Genomic DNA, 14,898 nt, shown 5'->3' with positions numbered 1-14,898 from the left:
CATCTTTCTTTAAGTTTTTTTTTTCACAACCTCTCTCGAATGTGCTTTGTTTCTCTTGTCTTCGAGTAAGAATGTGACATCTTTCTTTGGCTGACGAGTAGTAGTTAAGATTAGGATTTAGTTCTACGTAAACGGGCCGTTTAGAAGAAAGAAACACGATTTTTAGAGCTTAATCTAGAAAGAAGAACTCAGACACGGAGAGTGAACAAAGTGCCTCATTTTTTCTTGAATCATTCCCAACTTTCAAAACGCATCGTTTGGATAAGTGAAAAGCAGTGGGCCTTTATTTTGTAAAGTCGTGGGCTTTTCCTCTATTAATGATACTATTTTAAACCAGCAAATTTATTATTACTTTTAATTTTTTTTTTAATTAAACTCAATTCAGGTATGTGGATAACTGTAAATAAGTTTTGTAAATTTGTGAGAGGAGAGCTTATTGTGAAGAATCAGACAAGTCTTATCGGAAGTCTTCCTATGTTATGTCCTTTGTGAGTTCCAGATCCTTTTTTTTTTAATTATGGAAACGAGTTTTTATGATATATGTTTTGTAGTTGGTAGGTTAGACTTAGATCTTTGTCTTCGAGTAAGAATGTGACATCTTTCTTTAAGTTTTTTTTCACGACCTCTCTCGAATGTGCTTTGTTTCTCTTGTCTTCGAGTAAGAATGTGACATCTTTCTTTGGCTGACGAGTTGTAGTTAAGATTAGGATTTAGTTCTACGTTAACGGGCCGTTTAGAAGAAACACGATTTTTAGAGTTTAATCTAGAAAGAAGAACTCAGACACGGAGAGTGAACAAATTGCCTCATTTTTTCTTGAATCAATCCCAACTTTCAAAACGCACCATTTGGATAAGTGAAAAGCAGTGGGCTTTTATTTTGTAAAGTCGTGGGCTTTTCCTCTATTAATGATACTATTTTAAATTTTGCAAATTTATTTTTACTTTAAATTTTTTTTTTAATTAAACTCAATTCAGGTATGTGGATAACTTAATATAAGTTTTGTAAATTTGTGAGAGGAGAGCTTATTGTGAAGAATCAGACAAGTCTTATCGGAAGTCTTCCTATATTATGTCCTTTGTGGGTTCAAGTTCCTTTTTTTTAATGATGGAAACGAGTTTTTATGATATATGTTTTGTAGTTGGTAGGTTAGACTTAGATCTTTGTCTTCGAGTAAGAATGTGACATCTTTCTTTAAGTTTTTTTTCACGACCTCTCTCGAATGTGCTTTGTTTCTCTTGTCTTCGAGTAAGAATGTGACATCTTTCTTTGGCTGACGAGTTGTAGTTAAGATTAGGATTTAGTTCTACGTTAACGGGTCGTTTAGAAGAAACACGATTTTTAGAGTTTAATCTAGAAAGAAGAACTCAGACACGGAGAGTGAACAAATTGCCTCATTTTTTCTTGAATCAATCCCAACTTTCAAAACGCACCGTTTGGATAAGTGAAAAGCAGTGGGATTTTATTTTGTAAAGCCGTGGGCTTTTCCTCTATTAATGATACTATTTTAAATTTTGAAAATTTATTTTTACTTTAATTTTTTTTTTAATTAAACTCAATTTAGGTATGTGGATAACTGTATATAAGGTTTGTAAATTTGTGAGAGGAGAGCTTATTGTGAAGAATCAGACAAGTCTTATCGGAAGTCTTCCTATATTATGTCCTTTGTGGGTTCAAGTTCCTTTTTTTAATGATGGAAACGAGTTTTTATGATATATGTTTTGTAGTTGGTAGGTTAGACTTAGATCTTTGTCTTCGAGTAAGAATGTGACATCTTTCTTTAAGTTTTTTTTCACGACCTCTCTCGAATGTGCTTTGTTTCTCTTGTCTTCGAGTAAGAATGTGACATCTTTCTTTGGCTGACGAGTTGTAGTTAAGATTAGGATTTAGTTATACGTTAACGGGCCGTTTAGAAGAAACACGATTTTTAGAGTTTAATCTAGAAAGAAGAACTCAGACACGGAGAGTGAACAAATTGCCTCATTTTTTCTTGAATCAATCCCAACTTTCAAAACGCACCGTTTGGATAAGTGAAAAGCAGTGGGCTTTTATTTTGTAAAGTCGTGGACTTTTCCTCTATTAATGATACTATTTTAAATTTTGCAAATTTATTTTTACTTTAAATTTTTTTTTTTAATTAAACTCAATTCAGGTATGTGGATAACTGTAAATAAGTTTTGTAAATTTGTGAGAGGAGAGCTTATTGTGAAGAATTAGACAAGTCTTATCGGAAGTCTTCCTATGTTATGTCCTTTGTGGGTTCAAGTTCCTTTTTTTTTTAATGATGGAAACGAGTTTTGATGATATACGTTTTGTAGTTGGTAGGTTAGACTTAGATCTTTGTTTTCGAGTAAGAATGTGACATCTTTCTTTAAGTTTTTTTTCACGACCACTCTCGAATGTGCTTTCTTTCTCTTGTCTTCAAGTGAAAATGTGACATCTTTCTTTGGCTAACGAGTAGTAGTTAAGATTAGGATTTAGTTCTACGTTAACGGATCGTTTAGAAGACACACTTTAGAACTTAATCTAGAAAGAAAAACTCAAACACGGAGAGTGAACAAATTGCTTCATTTTTTCTTGAATCAATCCCAACTTTCAAAACGCACCGTTTGGATAAGTGAAAAGTAGTGGACCTTTATTTTGTAAAACTGTGGGCTTTTCCTAAACTATTTTAAACCAGCAAATTTATTTTTACTTTAATTTTTTTTTTAATTAAACTCAATTCAAGTATGTGGATAATTGTATATAAGTTTTGTAAATTGCTAACAAAACTGTCACAAAAAATTACAAAATATAAATTTGTCGCAAAATATTGTCGTCTGAACTCTGAAGTTTGAAATTTAAAAAAAAAAAAAAAAAAAAAAAAACTTTTGACAATTCCAATTTCTGCTTTATTTTTTTGGACGTGCTTACTTTTTTTTTGTTCTCATATAAATCCATGAATATAAATATATCATATATCATATCGAATTCATCACGTTTTGTTAGACAGCGACCTACCTTCGTGTCTCAATCAATACGCACGTTTCGGACCTTATTATAATGACACTTTCCATTATTAATTTGTATTCGTAATTATGAATTGTATTTTCGTTTTTCCTTCTATAAAATTACTTTCGTCTCATGTGCTTCACTAACGAAGTAGCACGGAACAAGAAAGCAGCAAAACAATGGCGACTTCTCTGCATTCTCTAAACTCTACACTCTTCAAATCCTTGGCTTCCTCCTCCAACAAATCCTCTTCGTCTCTCTCACCATCTCCTGTCTTCCGACTCAATTCCACCTCCGCGGCTTTCAATTTCAAACCACTTACTTCCTCCTCCTCCTCCTCCGCGATCATCACACGCGCCGTCGCATCTTCCTCCGAATCAGGCGAGTCGCATACCAGAGAGACATTTCACGGCCTCTGCTTCGTCTTGAAAGACAACATAGACACCGATCAGATCATCCCCGCCGAGTACGGCACTCTCATCCCTTCGATTCCAGAAGACCGGCAGAAGCTCGGCTCGTTCGCGCTCAACGGCTTACCAAAGTTCTACAGTGAACGTTTCGTGGTTCCAGGGGAGATGAAATCGAAGTACTCAGTCATCATCGGCGGTGATAACTTCGGCTGCGGATCTTCCCGCGAACACGCTCCGGTCTGCCTCGGAGCTGCGGGAGCTAAAGCCGTGGTGGCGGAATCGTACGCTAGGATCTTCTTCAGGAACTGTGTAGCTACTGGGGAGATCTTCCCGTTGGAATCGGAGGTTAGGATTTGCGACGAGTGTAAGACAGGGGATGTGGTTACCGTCGAGCACAAGGAAGACGGTAGTAGTTTGCTGATCAATCATACGACGAGGAAAGAATATAATCTGAAACCACTCGGTGATGCAGGTCCGGTGATCGACGCCGGTGGAATCTTCGCTTATGCTAGAAAAGCCGGCATGATTCCTGCGTCGTCCTCTGCTTGAGTCGGATCCATAATTTCTGGTTTAGTCCGGTTTGGTTTTATTTGATTCGATAACCGGTAATCTTGAAACCAACTAGACGCTTCCTTTTATTCTCTCTTTTAGGATGCATGTTTCAGCTGCTTAGATACATTTGCATGTCCTTTCGAACTCAAAGTTTTAAGCTTTCCTCTTCTGCCTTTTTAATCTGTAGCAAAGTTTTTGACGAAGATTTCTGATCTCTTTCAATTGTATTTTTGCTTCTTATCATATAAATATATTATATATATACGGTTCACTGCTATTTTTTTGTTCTGTATTTAAGTTGAGTTGTGTTTTATCTCCACTTTGAAACTCTTTTTTCTTGTTTGTATAATTTTTCAGTGGGTGAACGTAAGTTGAAATTGTGGTTTAATATCTCCATTGGAATTACTTGAGTAGTAAAAAGGGGTTTTCTAGGGTCTCTCCTCAAAGCTAAGGTTCCTACTTAACGAGTCTCTCTCCACTCTGCGTCAAGAGGGAGACTCACAACGCAGCTTTCTCTGCAATGGTCATCGACCACAAGAAAACATCACGTGCAAATATCTCATATATTCTAGTGAGATACCGATTCTACAAAACCGCTTTGATTAAATCTTTTTCGTCACATCGATTAAAATTTCACATGATCAGTTGTTACATAAACTAAGAACCCATCGAAACACAAAATGAAAACCTGCCTATCAAAGTTGATAGAATCATACTGAAGATAACTAGCTAGGACGACAGCAGTCAGCAGATAACTAGCTAGGAGGACCAAGAATGTGCACAAATCAGATTCATGTTCCAACAGACTTAAGCAACTAAGAGGACCAAAGTTTGTTCTTCATACTTGATTGAGCCTAGTAGTTTTCAAATATAACTGAGCTGGATCCTGCAGTTTGGTGAAGCTCTCGGAAACATTTGAATATCCGTCTGGATTCTTAAATTCTCACTTTCGCTCCAAGTATAAACTTTCAGCAGCTCCAGACGTGACAACTTTCCTAAGAAATGTTTTACTTGCTGCAACTCACCAGTCCTCCCGCCATACCATAAAGTTATCTCCAAGACCTCTACTGGACATGTCAATAGACAAGAATATCCCGACAAACACTCGCACACATAGTCAGGTTCTTTAACATAGTGCAATCCATCCTGCAGCAAGAGGTCGAGATTGAAGATTTAAGTGTGTATATATATATCTATATATATACCAGGAGGGTTTCGGAAATAATGGTTTGTCCATTCCAAAATACATAACATTGCCATACCTCGATAACAAGGGTCTTCAGATTTGGAGCCTTATTTAGCAAAAAGGGAAGAAACCTCCAACAGAATCTCATGGAAATGGCATTATCATGTGTCATAGTTAAATGACGTAGCTTTTCAAATACCGGAATTGCATCACGGAAGACGTTAAACGTCTGAAAATCAAATAAAATCATAAGTGCAGCTTTTGGGAACAAAATCTCAGGAAAAACGTTTGCAACATCCTATGGAACTTAACAATAACACACTTACCTCACAAGTATTAGGAGATGAGAGTTGCAGGATCTTGACATTCCTTATCCCTTGAATGAGATTTGTTGCATTGCTAGATAAGATATCACCATCATTTACCATCAAATGAAGATTGAGCTTAGCTTCCACAAGGGACTCGAAATTAACAGTTGTATACCCATCCGGGACAAAATCACAGTAGTCTAAGTAGGCAAGACTTGGAGTATCAAAACTAATGTAGTGAGGAACATAGAGCCCATTAAAACCTTCAGACATATCACGACGAATTGTAAGTCTTTGAAGACTCTGACTAGACACGGTGCCTGACCATTCCCAAGTTTCCCAGCACATACCATCAATTATTAGTTCCTTAAGCACAGGGCAAGCCGAAAGAAACGCTTGGAACGCACAATCACCAAGATTACAGAACAGAACGGATTCAAAAATGAGAGTCTCAAGCGCTGGTAGCAATGCATTCTGAGGTAACACACTGATAAAGATTTGCCTCCCAAGTTCAAGCTTCTTGACAGTCTTGCAAGTGAAGATCTCCAAAGGCAATGTATATCCATAACCACCATATATACAAATTTCAGTATCCATGACACCACGATGATTTAACACATCACGTAGCCAGTGGTTGATACGATCTTGATCAAGAAGACGCCTTTGAGATTTTAAAGAGAACCTCCTTATGCGCGTAGTAGTTTCCAGCCGAGCCAATGCTTCACTCACGAAATCCGTGAAAGTCCCCTGAAGCTTAGATGTGTCATCGAACACAAGATCTGGTATGATGGTATAGATATCCCTAAACCTCCTTGAGGTAACCAACAAAGACGCAGCATCCTTTGCAGCAAGAAAACTCACGATTAGCCTAATAATTTCATCTGGTAGATCGCTGATACGATCCATCTTCTTGCACGTTGCACCTAAACCCTAGCAAACCAATCTGTTCCAATCGAATCACTAATTCAACAATGGCGACGGAAATCAACAAGCAAGATTCTGGAACTTAATCTAGAAGAAGAACAGGAGAGTGAATAAGCTGCTTCATTTTTGCTCGAATTGATCCCCAACTTTCTTGACTAAAGAAGAAGAAGATCAACAAGGTTCCCTTATTTCATCATCATGCCTTTTGAGGAATTTCGTTACTTGTGAAAGCCGTGGGCCTTTTATTGGGCATTTCCTTTATAATATAATATGAGAAAAGAAAGCCCAATAAAGAATCATCATGCTAATTTACCCAGTAATTCTTTTTTTTTTTTCACATCAATTAAACCAGCAATTAAGGTTTGCAAATAACTACTGTACATAACTAAATTTTGTGCTAGCTAAAACCGTCACTAAAATTACAGATTTTGGATTTTTCGGAAAATGTAGTCGACACTGACTCATGGCATGACTGGTTTACATTTTGTTAACCTTGACTCCCTTCTCGAAGCAAAGCTTGATCTTATGTTGACAGTTGACGGTAGATCAGAACTAGGATGGACTTGTTGTAGATGACGACGAAACCACAAATCTGTTCCAATCAAACCACAAATTCCACAATGACATCTGTCTGTCTGTTTTATCATGAACTGGATTGTGAACACTCTTCCTCACTTGTATATCCTCTGTTTAATTGTAGAACGCTTAATTTGGATAATATTTATAATTAAACTATATATATATATTATCAGGCGTGGATAATTATAAAAACCAAAAAAAATATATATATATATATATAATTATATATAAACCTAGATTATTTCTTTTTGATTTCTTACACAAAGATATAAAATTTTCGTGGGATTGGGAATTCAATTTCCTTATTTGTTTATGATTTGAATTTGTAGACGTGAGATAAATCTTTTTTATTTCCAAACTAGAATTAGTTAATTAGTTATCCGTAAATTTTGCATCCATGTCCATGTCCTATTGGGTATTGGCTTATATTATTACTATATATACTGTATTACCAGACCTCTCTCCTTATTAGACTTCAGCTCTGTTCCGAGATACGTACCCAACTTTAACTCTTCTCTTCTGCTTCCTTTATTGTAATTTGATTAAAATTTTGAGCATCAATTTGTTTTACGTAGCTCGAGCTCAAATTTTGTGACTTTACTAATTTTTGCTCTGTTGTAAAGTAGGTGTGAATGAGGTTTTTTATTATCTTCACTTGGAACTATATAATATTTTGTTTCTAGAAAAATCATAATATGACGTTTCTTTGTTTGTTGGTTTTGTAGTGGGCCCTTTTGTGGTCGCAAGCTTCATTTAAATTAATTGAGAGCAAAGAGAGATGGACAGGATCAACAATCTACCTGATGAGATCATTTGCCATATCGTGTCCTTCCTCTCGGCAAAGGAGGCTGCTTTCGCATCGGTTCTCTCCAAAAGGTGGAGGAATCAGTTTAACATCATGTTAAGTGTTGAGTTCAATGACTCAGTTAATAATCCAACGAGTCTGTCGGATTTTTTGAATAGAGTACTGGCTCTGCCTCTCAGTTCACGGATAAGGAACTTCTCCTTAAAATGTAGAAAACGTGATCTTCGACCTCAGTATGCTCTTGTCAACCGTTGTCTCCGTAACGTGCTGAAGCGTTGTGTCTTGGACCTGAAACTAAGTATAGAGGCTGAACAAGGATATTCATTGCCTCTTGAGGTCTTCACTTGCAAGACGCTTGTTAAGCTAGAACTTGGGACTGGTTTTGATATTGATATTCTCCCTGAGGATGCTCTTCTTCCATCGCTGAAGACTCTCTTTCTCGATTCAGTTAAGTTCTATGATCGTTGTGGTTGTGCATTCCAAAAGCTTCTTTCTGCTTGCCCTGTTCTTGTGGAATTAGTGATGCGTGAGGTCGAATGGGAACATTGGAAATGGTCTCGCTGTGTATCTAGTCCGACCCTTGAGAGACTTACTATTAGCCATAATTTTCTCGTTGACGAGTATGATTTGGAGAGCGTTACTTTTGATATTCCGAGTCTTACCTATTTAGACTACGGTGATTTCATTCCGGAAGCTTATCCAATTGTTAATCTTGACTCCGTTGTGGAAGCCAAGCTCAGTATTATTTTGACAGTTGAACACAACTGGAATGGAAATTTTATAAGAGATGATGCTCTCATTACTGGCGACCCAACCAATCTGATTAAGGGGTTAAAAAATGTTGAGATCTTAAACTTATCATCTCCTGAGACTACCGAGGTAAGTACATTTGTTCTGTTGTTTTAGTAACCATATTGGAAGCATCATTAGGTGTTAGTTGTTTACATATAAGGGTTGCTTAAAAGAGGTTTGTATAATGTTTTGTTGTTGTTTGTTTCAGGCATTTTATTTCTTCCGGGGAGCAATACCAGTATATAATAACCTGCATCATTTATCTATTACTACCGATAATGAATTATGTTGGAAGGCTCTGCCATATGTGCTAAAGAGTGCTCCAAATCTAAAGACTCTCGTCATTCGAGTATGTACCACTAACCTCTCGTAAGAGTTTATACTCAAAAAATGACTCTCCAATCTCTCTCATCCTCTCTTTCATGTTTCAGGGTCTTCTGCATTGTAATGTGAATTCAGAAAATTATGATGATGAGGAAACTGTCTGTGAGTGCTTGTCCAGATATAGTTTCCTATGGTCGTGTCCTGTGAAAGTTCTAGAGATCACTGAGTACGGAGGAACTAAAGGAGAGTTGGAGCAAATGAAACATTTCCTGGCGAAATTGAAATGTCTTGAGCTTCTCAAAGTTGGTGTTTATGCAACAGAGCCCGAAGAAAAGTTGTTACATCTCCAAGTCGATGTACTAAACCTTCCCAAATCATCACACAAGTGCAAGATCCGGTTCAACCTTTCTTAATTTGGGATTTGATGAATCTGTTTTGTCGTGTGCAGAGTCTTTGCTTGTAGATTACTTTTTCTCTCAGATGAATTAAGTGTTCTAATTTTTTTTATTCTTCATCACTCATAAGCAACTTGTTAATGTATTACTTGAATGTGGAAAAGCTAACAAGATTCAACCAATAAAAAAACAGACGCCAGCGTTCAATTCAATATAGGAAACATGCTTAGTTTTTAATCTTGAAAAAGAAGATTTACAACTTAATTCAGAAACATCAGATTTAAGTTATTGTTTCCACACCACTGGTCCACTCTTACGAGTACGTGGCTTCACTGAAGAAGAAGGATGCTCTGTTTTAATTCTCCTCTGCAACTCGAAACCCACCAATTTGCTATTGGGCTTCTGTAGTTGGGCCTATTTTCATTCACCATACTTTTGTCGCCGAGTGGAGAATTTAAACCAGTGGTATTTTACTATTTTAACCGGACAAAAAAAAAATAGAACCAACATTCACGCTAGAGATTTGAGTCCGCCTTCAATGTTAAATAAAATCCTCCTCACTTCCCTTCCCTTTCGTTTGCTCTTGAAATTGGATGTTTCGGCTTCTCCGATTCCGACATTGTATGTCTTCTCAAACCTGAAAGTGAAAGACTTTTGGACTTTTCCTTCATACCTTGGCTCGTATCGTATGGCCATTGAAACCAGCGATTAAGCACTTTCAGCTCCCAAGTCCCCAACTCTCACTGTCTCTTCTCTCTGGAGGCATTCATAGCAATCCCTAGATTTTGGGATTAAGCGGGTTTCTAACGAGGTAAATGCTCCAACTCCAACTGATTGTATTTCTCTAGATTTTGGGGGTATCTTAGTTCCCATTTAGCCTCCTCCTGATTTTGGGTAGAAGTTGTGATACTCTACTCTTCTAAACTCGTGCACAGAAGATGGATTGGATCTGTAGGCTACCAGACGAAGTTCTTGGCCATACTTTGTCATTCCTTCCCACCAAGCAGGCTGCTTTGACTTCGGTTCTCTCCAGGAGGTGGCGCAATCTTTGGAAACTTGTGCCTAATCTCGACATTGATGACTCTTGAGTTTCTTCATCCGGAAGAGGGTAAAGGTGAAAGGCATGACATTCGACAGAGTTTCGTTGATTTCGTGGACGGCGTACTGGCTTCGCAGGGTGATTCTCCCATTAAGAAGTTCTCCCTCAAGTGTATAACTGGTGTTCATCCTGATTGTGTGAACCGTTGGATACGTAATGTGCTGCAGCGTAATGTTTCCGATCTTAATCTTTTTCACTGATTTTACCGGCGAAGATATCGAAGAAGGTTATAATCTGCCTGAGGAGATGTTCGTCAGTAGGACACTAGTCCAGCTGAAGATAAGAAGTGAAAATTGTGTTGATTGGTGGTGGCGTACAGATATAGGCGCTGTCTTTCCCATGCTTAAAACTCTCCACATCGACTCAGATTTGATTTTTTTTGTGGTAAGATTGAGTTGCTTCTACGTTCTTTCCCTGTCCTTGAAGAATTACGATTGGCTAATACGGAGCGGACAGAGTTGGATGAAAGCGTCTCAAGTGCAATCATCAGGAAACTAAGCTTAAGTATCAATTTTTACCTGAAGATGAAGGATTTGAAAATCCAAAGAGCATTTCTTTTGATACTCCAAGTCTGGTTTACTTAAACTACGCTGATTTAGTTGCCGAGGATTATCCTTTAGTTAATATGGAGAAATTATTCGAGGCTCGAATCTATCTTATGCTAACTACTGAAGATCAAGTCAAGCGAGTAAGAGCGCCAAATCATGATTTGTTAGAGGGTGATGTCGTTCTCAAATTTGGCAATGCGGTGAAGCTCATGAACGGCATCAAAAATGTAATATGTCAATTTGGCAATGCGGTGATACTCTCGAGGTCAGTTTTTTGCTATTTTGTCTAGTTGAGGTCTAGTTGTGTGAAACATTAATTGCAATATGTCTAGTTGGTTTTTCCTCTTGTATTCAGGTGCTTTCTCTATGCTGTGAATCGATGCCGGTGTTCAAAAACCTCAAGATGTTAGGTATTGAGAGTGAAGAGGCTCGCGGATGGCAAGCCATGCCAGTTCTTCTTAGGAACTGTCCACATTTGGAAACTCTAATCATTGAGGTAGACTTATATAAACCATGAAACTACTCGGAGGAAAAAAACATGTGTTACAGTCTGCACTTGCATTACAATAACCTTGTGCTTCCTTTATGTTTTCAGGGTCTCTTGCACTATGAGACAGATAAGTGCGGGGATGCTTGTGACTGCATATCTCGGGAGGAAAAAGGTCATTCACTCACATCGTGTCCAGTCAAGATGTTAGAGATTCAAGGGTTTCGAGGAACAATAAAAGAGATGAAGATGATAAAACATTTCCTGGTCTATTTTCCGTGTTTGAAGGAGATGAAGATCTATGTTGCAGAGAATGGTCCTACAGACCTCAGATTCCCTGAAGTGTCTGACCTTATCGAGCAGTTGATGGAAGAATACAACAAGTCATCAAGTTGCAATGTCGAACTCCTTGTGAGTGATATCTTGTCTGAGAAGTGGACTGCAGAAGGAAGGATTCTCTGAAAAACAAAACTTGCTCATTGTTTTGCCTATGTCCCTTTGGAATTTGACGTCGGTTCTTTTTTTTTAGTTGGCTTTCAAACCAAACTAATGCCAAAACCTTAGTTTATTTTTCTCTTATGCTTTTAAGTTTAAGCTTGACTGAATTATCGACGTTTTATTTGCTTCCAATCTCTTATTTTAATGCGAATGTTTTGTACCATCTACTATGGTTAAAGCTTAATACAGGCTAACTTAGTAAGTGCCATTTGCAAAAGGTAACTTTTTCAGAAACATCACATCGAAGCTTGATTCCGCACCGGCTCTGTGAGTAAATGTGCTTCAAAATTTACCGTTGTGTTGAAGCTCAAGCACAAACTGTCAAACTTTTCCACTTTTTCATTGAACATGTAGTATTGTAATGTGATTTAACACATTTGTCTTAATGATGTAATACGTAATCTGATTAATGGGTCCAAACCAAACCGATTCAGGCCAGGAAATTAAAACCAAAAACCAAACCGATTCAGAAACAAAAACGTCACCGTTTCAAAGCATCGATATTTTTAACTTGAGCAATCTCGCCGTCAAAAAGGTAAGTTACTACAATACGAACCCTCCTCTTTCCTTTTCCTCACTGGCGTTTATGGCATGGCAGAGGAAGGATCCGTCGGAATAGGAGAAACCGAAGAAGAAGCGGCAGAGATCGGCGATTTCTCCGGCAGCGACCACCAGATCTCTGACCTGCGAAGAAGAAGCTGATTGGAATAAATCTCGTTTTCGTGGGCTGGAATCGATGGGGAAAGGCCCGCTATCGTTTCGCCGTCTTTCGAGCATCCGTCGCCGGAAGAAAGGTTCTGCGGTTAAAGATGACGCTTCTCAGACATCGACGCCTTCATCTCCACCGCCTCCTCCGCCGATTAATGCAGGCGGACAAATTGTGGGAGGGACTGGGAAGGCGAAGAAGAAAGCCGGAGGAGCTAGGCTGTGGATGAGGTTTGATCGGACTGGTGCCATGGAGGTGGTAGAGTGCGACAAGAGTACAATCATCAAACGTGCTTCTGTTCCCGCTAGGGATTTGAGGATTCTTGGCCCTGTCTTCTCTCACTCTTCTAACATTCTCGGTATAAATTTTTGATTTTTGGGATTGAATACGATTCATATTAGACGTTTTTGGACTTTGTGCGTCTGAGGTTCTAAGCTTGTGTTGACTCTGCAGCTAGGGAGAAAGCTATTGTTGTGAATTTAGAGGTCATAAAGGCAATAGTTACTGCAGAAGAAGTGTTGCTGTTGGATCCTCTCCGTCCTGAAGTTCTTCCATTCGTTGAACGACTAAAGCAACAGTTTCCTCAGAGGAATGGGACTGACAATGCTTCTGCTAATGTGCAATCTCCTCTTCCTCTTGATCTTGAAGCGGCAGAGGGTCTGCAGAGTGAGCTTCCTTTTGAATTTCAGGTCCTGGAGATTGCACTGGAGGTTGTTTGCTCATATGTTGATCGCAGTGTGGTAGTCCTTGAGACAGAAGCTTGGCCTGTCCTTGATGAACTCACCAAGAATGTTAGCACCGAGAATCTTGAATATGTTCGAAGTTTAAAAAGTAATCTCACCCGTTTGCTAGCCCGTGTACAAAAGGTAGAGGCTGACGGAACTTACCTTTTTTTCCCATGATGCTATATTGTTGTGTGATGGATGGAAACATAAAAGCTGTTGTATGCTATTCAGGTGAGAGATGAACTCGAACATTTGTTAGACGACAACGAAGACATGGCAGATTTATACTTAACAAGGAAATGGATCCAGAACCAGCAAAACGAGGCAATACTTGCGGGGACAGCATCAAACAGCATTGTCCCTCCACTACATAACACATCAAATCTTCACCGGCTCACATCAAACAGAAGCGCCAGTATGGTGACGAGCAATACAGATGAAGACGATGTAGAGGATCTGGAGATGTTGCTGGAGGCATACTTCATGCAACTGGAAGGAATGCGGAACAAGATTCTTACAGTGAGGGAGTACATTGACGACACAGAAGACTACGTGAACATACAACTGGATAATCAACGTAACGAACTGATCCAGCTGCAGTTGACACTGACCATAGCCTCCTTTGCAATAGCTGCAGAGACATTGTTGGCGAGCTTGTTTGGAATGAACATACATTGTCCATTGTATGACACACATGGCGTCTTTGGCTACTTTGTGTGGAGTGTTACTGCGCTTTGCATTGTTCTTTTCATGGTCACCCTTGGTTACGCCAGGTGGAAGAAGCTGCTAGGCTCATAATCATACACACTCTCTCTTATAAACCATGTACCTCTGGTGTAATACATATCAACATATAAAGTTGTTTCACTCATATCTTGTCCAGTGAAGAGGTTAGAGATTCATGTGTTCCTTGGACCTCGAAGTCTCTAAAATGTTTGAACTAATTCTGCAAATATAAGTCTTTAATATGTCGAACTCTAGGATAAGTTAGCTTTCTTCTCTATGTTCTCTTTATCTCTCTCTCTCTCGCTCTCTCTCTCTACCTGTTACTAAAGTTGGGTCGGGATCAGTTGCGCCTTACTTTCGTAAAGTCAAGAAGCTCTAACATTTAAGAACCAGAAAAAATAGAACTAACATCCACACTATACTAGAGTCCGCCTCTCGACTGGACTGTAGCATTGGCCAGATGATATGCTCTCTTCCTTAAACAAACATTCACCTTCTCCTTTGGTATTGAGTTCACATTCACTGCCTTCAGTTGTGGGATCTGGACCAACAAATCATATACATAAAAGTAAGGTTTTGGTCTCTCCTTAGTGGTTGATTTTTATTTAATGCTTTCTAATTTTTTTATTAACTTTCTAATTTTTGTTTGTTTTAAACAATATTTAAGACCAATTAATACAATACATTTAACTCACACATTAAAATAAAATTATAACTGAAAATAAAATCTCCTCCTCTCCCACCAATATCAAATGTTGTTATATCTCATATGTATTGTAAGAGTTTGATTATATATTTTAATTTAGAAAGTATTATATATATTTAACATGGTTTACAATTTTAAT

The 14,898-nt window shown here is 38.3% G+C and overlaps 3 protein-coding genes and 2 pseudogenes across 5 annotated transcripts; 4 read left to right on the top strand and 1 right to left on the bottom strand.

Moving 5' to 3' along the window:
• Window positions 1–3,071: 3,071 nt before the first annotated feature.
• On the top strand, window positions 3,072–4,228 carry LOC104781808 (3-isopropylmalate dehydratase small subunit 3 pseudogene; annotated as a pseudogene). Its single transcript, XR_015597159.1, has one exon. The product of XR_015597159.1 is annotated as a 3-isopropylmalate dehydratase small subunit 3 pseudogene (transcript).
• Window positions 4,229–4,534: 306 nt separating this feature from the next.
• LOC104781809 (F-box/LRR-repeat protein At3g58980-like) lies at window positions 4,535–6,593 on the bottom strand. The gene is made up of 3 exons (XM_019244877.2): window positions 5,464–6,593; window positions 5,214–5,366; window positions 4,535–5,097 (listed from the first exon to the last, which is right to left on the bottom strand). Exons 1-3 carry the CDS (start codon window positions 6,349–6,351, stop codon window positions 4,816–4,818), a joined length of 1,323 nt encoding a protein of 440 aa, XP_019100422.1. The 5' UTR covers window positions 6,352–6,593; the 3' UTR covers window positions 4,535–4,815.
• A 1,029-nt stretch (window positions 6,594–7,622) lies between these two features.
• LOC104784170 (putative F-box protein At3g58960) lies at window positions 7,623–9,390 on the top strand. The gene is made up of 3 exons (XM_010509231.2): window positions 7,623–8,632; window positions 8,754–8,894; window positions 8,977–9,390. The coding sequence occupies exons 1-3, from the start codon at window positions 7,727–7,729 to the stop codon at window positions 9,280–9,282; spliced, it is 1,353 nt and encodes a 450-aa protein (XP_010507533.1). The 5' UTR covers window positions 7,623–7,726; the 3' UTR covers window positions 9,283–9,390.
• Window positions 9,391–9,934: 544 nt separating this feature from the next.
• LOC104781803 (F-box/LRR-repeat protein At3g58930-like) lies at window positions 9,935–12,059 on the top strand (annotated as a pseudogene). Its single transcript, XR_015597158.1, has 4 exons — window positions 9,935–10,075; window positions 10,200–11,176; window positions 11,267–11,407; window positions 11,507–12,059. The product of XR_015597158.1 is annotated as an F-box/LRR-repeat protein At3g58930-like (transcript).
• A 274-nt stretch (window positions 12,060–12,333) lies between these two features.
• LOC104781802 (magnesium transporter MRS2-4) lies at window positions 12,334–14,295 on the top strand. Its single transcript, XM_087510783.1, has 3 exons — window positions 12,334–12,960; window positions 13,056–13,468; window positions 13,559–14,295. The coding sequence occupies exons 1-3, from the start codon at window positions 12,633–12,635 to the stop codon at window positions 14,123–14,125; spliced, it is 1,308 nt and encodes a 435-aa protein (XP_087366909.1). The 5' UTR covers window positions 12,334–12,632; the 3' UTR covers window positions 14,126–14,295.
• Window positions 14,296–14,898: the final 603 nt, after the last annotated feature.

The sequence above is a fragment of the Camelina sativa genome, chromosome 4, assembly GCF_030686135.1.
Source record: "Camelina sativa cultivar CO46 ecotype springtype chromosome 4, ASM3068613v1".
In the NCBI taxonomy this organism is placed as follows: Eukaryota; Viridiplantae; Streptophyta; class Magnoliopsida; order Brassicales; family Brassicaceae; genus Camelina; species Camelina sativa.
This window is presented reverse-complemented; position numbering and strand designations above follow the sequence as displayed.